Source organism: Stenella coeruleoalba (assembly GCF_951394435.1).
Source record: "Stenella coeruleoalba genome assembly, chromosome: 6".
In the NCBI taxonomy this organism is placed as follows: domain Eukaryota; kingdom Metazoa; phylum Chordata; class Mammalia; order Artiodactyla; family Delphinidae; genus Stenella; species Stenella coeruleoalba.
This window is the reverse complement of record NC_137151.1, coordinates 123,714,248-123,727,358: the sequence shown is the minus strand read 5'-3', so window position 1 is coordinate 123,727,358 and position 13,111 is coordinate 123,714,248. Positions and strand designations below refer to the sequence as shown.

Genomic DNA, 13,111 nt, shown 5'->3' with positions numbered 1-13,111 from the left:
AAGATTTTTGCCTTTGTTATTATAACGTATCTTTGTTCAGAGAAGCTGAAAACCTTTTATGTAAAGTATCTCACTTTCTTATTTTCTTTGGGGGCTGGAAGTAGGGAAGCTCTTGACTTAAACCCCAGATAGCTTTCAGTGGCACAGTGGTTCCTTGGAGCTGCCCCTCTGACCCTTGAGTGGGCCCCGCTGACTGCAGTGCGCAAGACAGCTGGAAAGAAGTTGGGGGTTAAAGTCAGGAGCTGAGAGAATGGATGCACTGATGTGGTTGAAAGAGATTAGGAGGGGGGACGGATAGACTTGAGGATGGTTAGACGTGGGAGGTGGGGCAAGGGAGGATGCTCGAGCATCTGGCTGGAGGAAGTGAGAGGACCCGAGGACGTGGCCATGCCCCCAGCACAGACCCGGCAGCCATCCATCAGCCTGGCCTCGCAGCCTGCTTCTGCCACTTCCTAGCTGTGTGACCTTGGACAGGTCATGTAGTGTCTTTGAGCCTCGGTTTCTCCAGCTGTAAACAGGGATGATAATAACGCTACCTGCTACATAAGGGCTGTAGTGAGCTCAAATGAGTTATCACAGGTGACATCCTCCGAGCAGAGGAAGTGCTGGTCTGTGCCTGCCCTAATCTTGTGTGTGATGCCCTGTACGATGCGTGTGGCCCGGGCCTGTCTCGCTCGCTATTTTCATTGCTCCACGCCAAGCTGCCTCGGGTACTGGGATTGAAACTTGTAATTCTGAATTCTTAAACTCTGTGGCTCAGGGCCTAAAGAATAACGCTGACCAAAGAGTGGTTGTCTGGTACCGTTTCCTCTCTGAACGTCCTGGCATCCCGGCGTGTGTGGGACTGGAATACGGCCAGCCCGGGGGTCGGACTGGCACGGGGAGCAAGCTGAATCCACTTTTGTCTTTGAACATGCATAATCTGCTTCCCTTGGTACGTAGCGCCGGCGGAAACAGACTCAGCCAGTGTTCCCGGCGATTTTTCCATCATTTATTAAATGTCTGCCTTGGTTTAGGAATCATATCTGCTGCCTTAATGATGTTTAAAGAAATATAAAAATAGGAGTACGTAACACTGTATGCGCTGTGGCTGGAGACCACTTTTATCTGTCACCATTTTGCACAAAGCACAAATTGTTGCAAAAATACCCGAACTCTGCTCTCATGGGGGCGCTTTGAAGAGATTGTTAGGTGTGTGGCAATTACTCACGGGCCCACGGTAAGTCCCAGCGCTGTCACGAAGCCCCGCTCGCCCTGGAGGGGCTCAGAGCCACCTTCCAGACGAAACCACGGCCGCAAAGGCGCAGCCACACGGGGACGAACAAATGGCATCACGGGGGCCCTGGTGCTAAAACAACTTTTCTCGAAATGAGCAAACTTGAATCAACCTGGGAGTGGGGCGTAGGCTGTAATTAAAAGTCCTGGCCCAATTCCCTTCGTTTGCAGGAGAAAACTATTGGTTTATTTCAAGCCAAACTGAGTCGAGGCTCGGGGTCCAGGAGCAGAACGCACAGACACCCAGCGCATCCTGACCACAGGTGGAAGAGGGCCGGGCAGCGCCCCCATCCCGCGGTGAAGGAGGCTACAGGCCGTATGCGCAGTGCAGCCCCGCGAGCCTCCCCACCCCACGCCAGCCGTCCCCGAGCCAACACAGCGGGCCGCCGAGTCCTGCTGTTGCCCGGGGTCAAGTGTGCACCCCAGAGGGAAATGCATTTACAACCCACCATTTCTCCTTGCAGGTGGCCCGCCAGCTCCAGCCCTCCGTGGTGTGGATTGGAGACACCGAGAAAACCTTCTACAAAAAAGTCCCCAACGCCGAAAAGAAGGTGAGGGCTTCTCATTTCTTAACGTGGCCCTTTCCCTCCTACAAAGGGGCCCCGTACCAGGGACTACCTCGTTTTTTCAAGACGGTCTTGCTTTTTCAAGGGAGGAAGGAAACGGAGGGGCAGCCGTCTCTCTGCCCTAAGCACTTGACTGCATTTGAAAGGATCCAGTGTCTGATTTTACGAGGCATAATTTAGAAGAAATGAAAAAAAGTATGGAAAAGGGGGGAGGGGAGCGTTAAACCCAAACCTACCGATTCAGGGGTAAGAAACAATTGAGAGAACTGTACTCAGTTACAGCAAATGGCACACACAGGAGTTATTATTAGGATTTCCTATTGTTCATTATAATAAATAGCAAAAGGCCTGCAATTTATGAACAAAGACCGTCCGTAGAACTGCCAAGCGCCCCACATTGGGTGTCCCCGGGGAGTCTTCTGTCAATTGCTTCCTTCCTCCTTTTCTCTCCTTTCAATGGCTCCCCTCCCCCGCACTTCCCCCGGCAAATCACCAGCAAATTTCCCACAAGTTAAAAAAAATTTGCAGATACACATGATTGTTATTCCACATCAATTTGCACCAAAGCAAATAGTGGTTAACTGTGAATTTCTGATTAAATTCATAAGGATTTTAATCACTTTTGCTCCTTATGTATTATACATCATTTTTAGCAGGTAGAGATGATTTGGATAAAGAATGAAAGCTGAATCTTTTCTTCCCCAAATGAGCCTTGATTGCCCTGTCATTTTAGAAACTCTGAAGAGGACTCATTTATTATTTAATCTGGGAATCTGGTAGGTAGCTCCCTCTGCTGGCGAAGTTGCTACGTTAAAAAAAAGTCCACATACAGTAAAGCAACTATACTCCAATGAAAATTAATTTTAAAAAAATAACAAAATAGGGCTTCCCTGGTGGTGCAGTGGTTGAGAGTCCGCCTGCCGATGCAGGGGACACGGGTTCGTGCCCTGGTCCGGGAAGATCCCACATGCCGCGGAGCGGCTGGGCCCGTGAGCCATGGCCGCCGAGCCTGCGCGTCCGGAGCCTGCGCTCCGCAACGGGAGAGGCCACAACAGTGAGAGGCCCGCGTACCACAAAAAAAAAAATAACAAATAACAAAATAAAATAAATCCTTTAAAAGGCCACATACATGCGAACTTGAAGGCAGCAGTTACCACGGTCAATCTAAAGAGAGATGCAAGGCAGCGTTTAATCCAGGTGTCACACACTTCACGTCACCAGAAGCTTTGTCTCATGAATGGGCGAGGGCTCTCGCACTGGACATCAGCCTGGAGAATGAGAATTCAGGAGACGTATGTTCCCGGCCTGCTTTGCCCTTCACCTTAGTTGGCTGTGTGTCCCTGAGCAAGTAATTTAACCTCTCTGAGCTTCCACTTCCCTTAAGTATCTAATTAAAGGGCTCCAGAGAGAATAGCCTCTGAGTTCGTGAACCCCTCTCGAATTCTCTCCCGTGACCCCCTCGAGCTGTCGGTTTGTCGCCAACAATTACGTCTGCTCGTCTGTACCCCTCAGTGGGTCAAGAGTAAGAGGGATGGACACACCCGTTTGAGAGAGCCAGAGGGGCCCTGGGGGAAGGGCTGGCGGGCTCTGAGGGAGCGTCAGGCAGGAAGCGAGATGTGAGTTCAGTAGATGCCCCCCCAAGGGGAGTCACTGTGAAAGAGCAGGGAGCCGGCAAAGGAGAGACTCCAGAACCCTCCCCTGAATAGGCCCTTCCTTGCTGATCCCGAGGGGTTCTCTCCAGCACGATCTGATTCCCACAGATATGGTCACCGACTAGTCTTACTCCTGCAGAAAATGAAGGCCTTTGGTGGTACAGTCTTTGCTGTGGACAAATCGGACATTTATTCTGTCCACCTCTGCATTAGAAGAGTCTGTCGTCCGTCCGAGGAATTAACTGCACTGAGGACTGAATCACAACCTGGGAAAACCCCAGGATGCCTGATGAATACAAGCAGAAGGGTCCCTGGGTCCCCAGATGTCCAGAGGCCGGCTGGGGGCCTGAGCCACCCCAGGCACAGACAGAGCTGCAAGGGGCATGCCCACCCCTGCAGCAGTGCAGCGGCCCCAGCTCCAGTGCCCCGGCCAGGGGAAAGCACGGTGGGCAGAGAACTGCTGCCTGGGCATCCTTCAGCTCGACGTCCTGGGCCTGCCCCTCGGAGAGCAGGGCTGCAGGGTTCCTGCTGCCTTCCTGCCTCTGGGGCCACTGCTGGGCCAGCTCTCCTCTCCTTCCCACCCCACCTCCAGCTTCTGACTCCTGTCCTTACCCAAGTCCCTCAGCCTCCAGGGCCTGAGGCAGTCATGAGCATTGGACGTCCATGCTCTGGAGGTGATCACCAAGTTCCAAGGGCAGCAGCTGCATCCGCCAACGAGAGGCACCAGGAGGTAGCACGACCGGCTCCACATTGCATCACCTGGCCATCCAGGAACCCGGCGTCCTTACTACCACTCAGCCCAGCCTCCGTCCCAAAGGCTCCCCCGATCCCCAAGGTGCTGAAACCTAGAGAAGAATGTCCACCTGCAGAGAAGCCACCACCTACAGCCACAACACAGAGCACTCCCAGCGTCCGCCCAGGGCAGTGGAGGGATTCCAGGAACGCTCTTCGAGAAAACCTCTCACCCACAATGACTAGCTCCACCCCCGAGGCCTCCACCTCTGGGCTCAGGCCCTTTAGGAGGTACAGTGTGGAGGCTCATACAGCCATAAGGAGGGAGGCAACGGAGAAGGCCAGGTGGCAGCGATGGCTCCTGGGTGCAGAGCCGGGCACAGGGACCCCTAGGGCTGCTGCCACAGAGGACGCCCAGGGGCACAAGGCGTAGGTCAGGAAGGTCCTAGCACGCTGGGAGGGAGGCGGCCTTCTCCTGTTTTGCAGAAGAGGACAAAGGCCCGAGAGGGCGCACAGCTGGTCAAGTGCAGAGCTCAGACTCTGAGGCAGGACCCCTCTCCCTGCTTGGGTGCAGCTCCGGTGTCAGCACCGGCTTCCCGTCTGACCCTCCTCGCTTCTACTACACCTGCGTCCTCCCTCTTCCCCTCTTCCACCCCCAGGCTACTTTAAACCACATCCTGAAGACTGCCTGAGGGGCCCTCAGGTCTTAGAGGCAAATGTGTCAGGCTCCAGAGACCCCTGGACCCTGACCACCCCTGCCCCCCACGTTGTCCTCAACACCCAGCCCCCAGGGACCTGGCAGATGCCTGGACAGCGCCCTCTCCCTCCCCTCCCAGGAGGAGGGCCCTCCTTTCCACCATCTGAGGCTGGAGCCTTGGTCAGCTGTTGGTGTTTGAGGCGAAGGCAGTAAGGAATGAGGCAAGACGGGCTGCTGATGCATTTTCTGCTCCGTCACCCTCATGACTCCATCTAGCAGGAGCCCTGCCCACGTGACAGTAGGGCCTCCACGAGGGAAGCGCTGGCTGGGTTGGAGCTGGCCGCAGAAAAGCAAATGGAAACTGCTGCATGGGTGCCAGACACTAATTTGAAATCGCCCCCAATGATAAGGTGGTGTGGGGCTGGCAGGTCCAGCGGTGGGGGCGGCTGAGGAGGTTGCCAGGTGATGGGGAGGATGTCGGCTGACAGGATGGTTGAGCACACCAGTCTCATGCATAATGGACGCGGCTCTGAACCGGAACAGGGGTGGCCCAAGTGCAGAAGAGTGTTGGCTGAATATACTCACCTTTCATTTCCATCCCCTCCTAATGGGACTCGCCATCAGTGAAGATATCACTCTGGACGCGGCCCAGGATCAACATTTGTTATCCAAACAGGCTAATTAAGTTCAGTCATCCCTGCCGTTGTCAGGAGACACAGACAGCAATAGCATCTCCTGCCTCAGAACAGGCAGGGCTGCACCACTGTCACCATGGCAACCAGGCTGCTGGGGATGGGCTCAGACCTTGCAAGCATGTGTCTGCCCCCACAGAGTAGTAGTCTCCAGTCTCACCAGGTTACCTGTGTGAGGTAGGGGTCAGTCCTTCTTCCACCGGTCTTTGGGCAGCTCCATGTGCACCCCACACACGCCCCAGTCGCCCCTGCCACCTTGCATTATTCTCCGTCAAGCTTCTTAAAAGACTCTTCTCACCATCCCCACTCACTCTTCAACCCACCACTGTCCACTCGATGCTCTGCAGCTCCATGGAAACTGCTCTCACAAATTTCTTTGAAAGCCATTTCGCCAGTGGGCCCCAGCTTGTAAAACAAGCTCTGTCCTCCCTCAGCCCCCATAGCCTTCTCCTGGTCTCCTCGCACCCCGCCAACACTTTCTTCTGTGTCTCCTCCATGCGCTTCCACCCACCCCTTAAATACACGGGTGCTCACTGAGATTCCGTCTCAGGCCCACAGACCTTTTTGCTCTCCTCGCCCTCCTTGGGCACCAGCTTAACAAATCACCCCTGAGCCAGCGAGTGCCCCCACTCCATCCCCAGCCCGCAGCTCTCCCCTGAGGCTCGGGTGCAGTCACCCGGCATCACCCAGAACCACCCCTGGGATACCTCCCCCACAGTGCTGCCGACTCAGGCAGGGCCTGTCCCAACTCCTCCTCCATCACCACCTACCACATGACCCTGCCCCTCCTCCTGCCTTTTCAAAGGGTTACGTTTTTAGTAGAACAACTTTTCATAAGAGAGCTTTGGATCCACCCTGGTAAAGTGAATTCTGAATATCTCCAGACGCTCCAAGCCTTGTCTAAACGCAGTGGGTTTTTCCTGGCACAGGTGTAGATACTCCTGTAAGGAATATTCTTCCAGAATCTCAGCAGAGGCCTTTCCTCAGTGGCATGAGGCCCAGAGGCAGCTCCTCAGAGATGAGCAACTGACGCCTTATCATCCAGTGCAGTGGAAACTGGGGGAGATTTTTACACCGTCATTTTCAGCCCCGTTGGCAATATTGCTAGTTTCCTTCAAATCATAAAGCCCCCGTTTTTCTGACTCTCCCCTTTAGAAACCTTTCTCTTCAATAGAGCAGACCTAGCATTGATTTCCTACCCGCACTTATATTTCAAGCACCTGTCAGACAGACACATTATGCCGTATACTCCTCATGGCATCCCTCAGGTTAGGACCTATGATTATTCCCATTTCTCAGATGCAGGGACTAAGGTTCAGAGAAGTTGAGTAACCTGCCCAAGGTCACACATCTGTTAAGAGCAGAACCAAGACTGAGATCAGATCTGTGTGACCCAAAGCCCGTGCACTGAACCATTTGCTACGTCATCTGCCTGTGATGGTGTTTGTTCCTTGAGCTTTTCATTTATGCACAGAGCCCGACCCCTGAGGGAAGTTCAGTAGCAAAGTCAAGCCCCACCAAACATGCGTCCCTATCCTAGGCCGCCCAGAGGCATGGGTCTGAGCAAAGGCAGGTTTCTGCAAAGACCTGGGGTAGGGGTTGGGGAGCTGCCCCTTCGAGAGCAGGTTTCCATCCTCATGCCCATTTCCGGGATTTCAGGGAGTCTCATTCTGGGTCATCCCTCTCCTGTGCTTTGCCCTCTTTTAAGCTCCTCTGTTGTCCCCAACCCCCATTCATGCTTCCTGGGTGGAGTCCTGCAGGGCCATTGTTCCCTCCTGATGGAGCCAGGCAGCCTCTGGACTTCTGTGAGGGCAGGAGGAAGGGATCAGAAGCTGCCTGGTGATCTGGCTCCAGGCCCAGCCTGTGAGATTTATTTTGCTGTAAAAATCCCATCTCTTTCTCTGCTGTGAGTTACATTACAAAACGTCCCTTTAAACTGAATCCAGCAACACAGAAGAAGGATTATACACCATGACCAAGTGGGATTTATCCCAGGCTTAACATCCAAAAATCAATTAATGTAATATACTATATCATTAAAAATAAAGGACAGAAACCACACCATCCTCTCAACAGATGCAGAAAAAGCATTTGACAAAATACAACACCCCTTCATGATTAAAAAAATAGAAAGAAAAGGAAACTTCCTCAGTCTAATAAAGGGCAACTACAAAAAAATCCACAGCTGACATCATCCTTAATGGTGAAAGGCTGGATGTTTTCCCCTTAAGAGCATCTCTTCTATCCAACATTATATTGGAGGTTCTCACCAGGGCAATCAGGGAAGAAAATTAAGTAAGGCATCCATACTGAAAAGGAAGAAATACAACTATATTTGCAGATGACATGATCTTGTATACAGAAAATCCTAAAGAATTCACTAAAGCAGTATTAGAACTAATAAACTAGTTCGGCAAGGTCGCAGGATAGGATACAAGATCAATATACAAAAAGCAACATTTCTATACACTGGCAAGGAAAAGATTAAAATTAGAATTAAGAAAACAATTCCAATTATAATAACATCCAAAAAATCGGAATAAACTTAACAAAAGAAGTGCAAGACTTCTACTCTGAAGACTCTACTCAAAAGACGCTACTCTGAAGACTTCTACTCTGAAGGCTACAAAACATTGTTGAAAGAAGTCAACGAAGACCTCGATAAATAGAAAGATACATCATATTCATGGATTGAAAAACTTACTGTTAAGACGACAAGAATCCCCACATTGATCTACAGATTCAACACAATCCCCATCAAAATTCCAGCGACCTTAGTTGCAGAAATTGACAAGCTGATCCTAAAATCCATATGGAAATTCAAAGGACCCAGAATAGCCAAAACAATCTTGAAAAAGAACGGAGTTGGAGAACTCACACTTCCCAGTTTCCAAACTTACCGTAAAGCTGCAGCAATCAGGACAGTGTGGTACTGGCCTAAAGAGAGACATATGGGCCAATGGAATAGAACTGGTCCAGAAATAAACCCTCACATTTACAAAAAAATTGCCTTTTTGGACAGAAGTGCCAAGACAATTCAATGGAGAAAGAATAGCCTTTTCAACACGTGCTTCTAGGACAACTGGATTGCCACATGCAAAAGAATGAAGTTGGACCCCTACCTCACACAGCTAACCAACAATGCACCACAGACCTAAAAGCAAGAGCTAAAACTATGAAAGCCTTAGAAGAGAATAGAGACATAACTTTCTGTGACCTTGGATTAAGCAATGGTGTCTTGGATACAATATCAGGAGCACAAGCAACAGAAGAAGACTTAAACTGAACTCATCAAAACTGAAAACTTTTTGCTGTAAAAGACATCAACAAGAAAGTGAAAAGACGACTCAGAATGGGAGAAAATATTTGCAAGTCATTAATCTGACAAGGGACCTGTATCTAGAAAATATAAATGACTCTTACAACTCAATATTAAAAAGACAAGTAACCTTGGGCTTCCCTGGTGGCGCAGTGGTTGAGAGTCCACCTGCCAATGCAGGGGACACGGGTTCGCGCCCCGGTCCAGGAGGATCCCACGTGCCGCGGAGCGGCTGGGCCCGTGAGCCATGGCCGCCGAGCCTGTGCGTCCGGAGCCTGTGCTCCGCAACGGGAGAGGCCACAACGGCGAGAGGCCCGCGTACCGCAAAAAAAAAAAAAAAGACAAGTAACCCAATTTAAAAAATGGGCAAGGGATCTGAATACACGTCTTTCCAAAGAAGGTACATATGGCCATTAAGCACGTGAAAAGATGCTAATAACATCTTTAGCCTCCAGGGAAGTAAAAGTCAAAACCACAATCCAATACCACTTCACACCTACCAGGTTGGCTAAATAAAAGGAAAAAATAAGAAAAACAGTAACAAGTGTTGGTAAGGGTCCAGAGAAACTTAAATCTGCTCTCTGCTAGGATTGTAAAACGGTGCAGACGCTTTAGAAAACAGTCTGGCATTTCTTTAAAAGATTAGACAGAGAGTAACCATAAGACCTAGCAATTCAATTCCTCTGTACGTACCCAAGAGATACGAAAACATTAGTCCATACAAATCTTATACACAAATGTTCATAGCAGCGTTATTCACAACAGCCAAAAAGCGTAAGAAAAACAAATGTCCATCAGCTGATGAGTAGATAAGTAAAATGGGGCATAACCGTACAATGGATACCGTTCAGCAATTAAAATGAAGTCCTAAAACACGCCACAACATGGGGGAATCTCGAAAATGTTACCCTGAATGAAAGAAGCCACACACACACACACAGACACATATGGAATGATTCTATTTATGAAATATCCATAAGAGACACATCTGTGGAGACAGAAAGTAGATTAGTGATTGCCTAGGATTGCAGAAGGAGGTTGGGGGAAATGGGCAGTGACTGCGAATGGCGGGGTCTTTTGGGGGCAACGAACATGAAAACGTTCTAACATTAATTGTGGTGATGGTTGGACAACTCTGTGAATATACTAAAAACACTGAATCATACATTTTATTTTTTTTAATATTTTAATTTTATTGGTGAATCATACGTTTTAAATAGGTGAATTATATGGTATGTGAATTACATCTCAATAAAGCTGATCTATACCATGATAATGATATAAACATAATAATAGATAACATAATATAACAATAATAGATATTTGAAGTCTCCTTTGCAGCCCTCAATCGCTATAGGCCCCTAAACAGGAAGGGAATTGGGGGTGGGGCAAGCATGGCCCCTCACACATCCCCTCTGAAAGGCAGGGTCCCCAGAGCAGGGGCAGGAGCAAGGCTGTGGAGTCACTAACTCCGTGCTGGCAGCTGGGGACCGGCTCATGAACTCTGGGTCTCGGATGTCCCTTGGTCTCCTTGTGCCTCAGGCCAGCATCTCCGGAGTGAGGGTGAGAACGGGTCCCTCTCCTGGGGTGGCTGCGAGGATAAGGTGAGAAGGTTCATGTCAGGCACCGAGCAAGACCCCTGGAACACAGGAAGCATGCAGTCGATGCTACCAGTACCATGGAAGCAGCCTGGGCGTAAGAAGTAATGAGCGAGGCTCACGGGCCGGGAAGTAACAAGCTGTGCTGTCCTGGGAGGTCAAGGCAAGCCCCCAACCTCTTGCCTCATTGGATCCAAAATTTCTGCAACTTCCCACTGGGCTTTCCTCCGAACGGCCCCTCGGCCCGGCGTCTCGCTCTTTTCTCATCCAGTATTTTCCCTGCACCCCGTCAATCCAGACATGGAACTGGGCCTTTCTGTTGGTCAAACAAAAGGAAGCAGGAAGGGGCACAACACTGGGCCCCCTGCATGGCCACAGCCCCTTCCATCCCCGGCATCACCCACCCAGCTCACACCCGCCCTGCAGACCACACTCCTAACACCACCCTCCCTCCCTCTGCCCAGCAGGCTGCCGTTCCAGGTCTGACTCCCAATTCCACGGGGCAGCCAAAGGGCCTCCCAGGGAACAGATTCCCCAGCACACGAGTGTCCTTGTCCCAAAGGCCCTGCAGCCGTGCACAGCTCTGTCACCCCCATGCCTCCAGTTTCCTGCCATTCGCGTTTATTCTCGAGCGTGGAATTTATCCCACGCCCACTCCTTTCCCTAGATGTTACCAGCCCCTTCCTGCAGGCAGACGTGCGGGGCTGTCTTCCGGCCAGGTGTGCAGGACACACAGGGCCAAGCAACAGGCGGCCTCATCTCTATAGAGTAGCTCACATGTGCTGGGGCGGTTCCAGGAAAGCCCCAGGATAGGTGGGATCTTTAACTCTCTGGCTCAATTGCCCCTGAGCCAAAGGGGAGCAAAAAAGGCCCAGATTGTTCTTGGGTGTCTCTGTGGAGGCCCCCCCATCACCCCTAGCCGCTTCCTCTTCTCTTGCTGCACTAGTTGTGGTTGATTAAAAGCCCATGCGTTGCCATGGCAACGTGGCCAAATCTGACATGCCCCCCACCCCGCCCAGAGGCCAGAAGTTATCTTCCCTCAGGTACCTCAAGTCTTACTCCTGTCCCTCATTAGTGCTGAGATTCTACTGAAATAATACAGGTTCAAACTACACCCAAACTGCTTCAGAGAGAAGTTTCACACTCTTATGTAACCAGCTGTTTTCAGATCTGAGATCCAAGACCTTGGTCCTCGTTGTCACAGCCGTCAGCAAAGGAAATCTTGAGTTCACCTTCAAAACAGCTCAGAGGAACACACTGGAAACCAATTCTCAATCCCAGCCAGTTTCCTTCCGCTTGGAAATCCGCCCTGTTTCCCATTCTTAGGGTTAAGATGCTGGTACGTTCGGTCAGGTGCTTCCTTCCTTCCCCCTTTCCAAATCGGAACACCAGATTTAAGGAAAGGAAGAGCCAGCAGTTCAGACCAAGCAAACCAGGAACCACGTCCCGAGACCCGGCCCAGAACAAACTAAGAAAGTCTGTTTGGGCATCACTTTTTAACAAATGTATGCCACAGTGCATCCAACGCTATATTTTCTTTTGTTCTTGATTCTTTTTTTCTATGTGTGGGCTTACTTTTTCCCCTCTCTCTTCCTCCCAGATGGAACCTAAGCGCCTGAAAAAACAGCTTCCCAAAATCCTGAAGCTCCTGAAACCAGATGACAGGATTCTGATTGTGGGGACAACACAGCGACCTTTTGACGCTGAACTTCAACCTCTTTGCAAAGTTTATCAAAAAATTATTTTGGTTCCCAGACCAGACTATGCTTCCAGACATGGCAAGTACCCCTCACCCCTTCCAGTATGCAGTAACCGAAGCTGGGCCGTCCGGTGTGGGCTTGCAGGCACGTGGGCTTGAGCCAGGAGGGTGGCCTTCGTCACCCAGTGACCATCAGAAGGTGATGTAAGTCCCAGTGCCCCAGGACAGTCAGCGAACTCCAAGCCATAAACATAAACTCCAGGTCCCAAGAGCAACAGATCTCTGTTCTGTTGTTAATGTAATTCTTTTTACCCAAGACAAAAGGAAACAGGACAGGGATTATTATTTTGAGTCCTGAAGGAGACAAAAGCCCCTATGGGTAAGAATTTTCCTTTCGACAGGTGGATTAGGGTCACTCAGCTCGTCCCCGCGGCAGTGATGTCTTTCCCGTGCAAAAGCATTTCTTTTCACCTGGTCGATTTTTTCTTTCCAGGCTCAAAATACCAGTCCAAGGGAATGTTGATTTACTTAAACACTGAATACAAGAGCTTACTTTTTTTCCATTTTTTTCCCTTGGACAGACAGATTCAAAATCACTTCTTTTGAAACCTATTTTTAAATGGGAACAATACAAAAAAGTGACCCTGGGAGGCAGTGCAGTGAAATTGGGAAGAGCCGTGGCACGTGGGTTCTGACGAGCCCTGGTTCTGATCCTGGCTGTCCCGCCGAATAGCTGATGACCTTGAGAAGTAGGCTGACATTCTGAGCCTCCATTTTCTCAGCTCTAAAGTAGGAGAACTGTTCAGTTCCCAGGGCTGTGGTGACCCTTATATGAGATGGCTAGAATGCCCAGCACCATCTCAGCTCCCGGAGAGGACGGG

General features: G+C 50.5%; 1 protein-coding gene across 1 annotated transcript in view; it reads left to right on the top strand.

Moving 5' to 3' along the window:
* Window positions 1–13,111, top strand: part of DRC11 (dynein regulatory complex subunit 11) — a 167,138-nt gene that overhangs the window by 138,640 nt on the left and 15,387 nt on the right. The window contains exons 16-17 of the mRNA XM_079924891.1: window positions 1,740–1,826; window positions 12,132–12,309. Of these exons, the coding sequence (XP_079781017.1) occupies window positions 1,740–1,826; window positions 12,132–12,309 (265 nt within the window). The remainder of the gene's footprint in view (window positions 1–1,739; window positions 1,827–12,131; window positions 12,310–13,111) is intronic.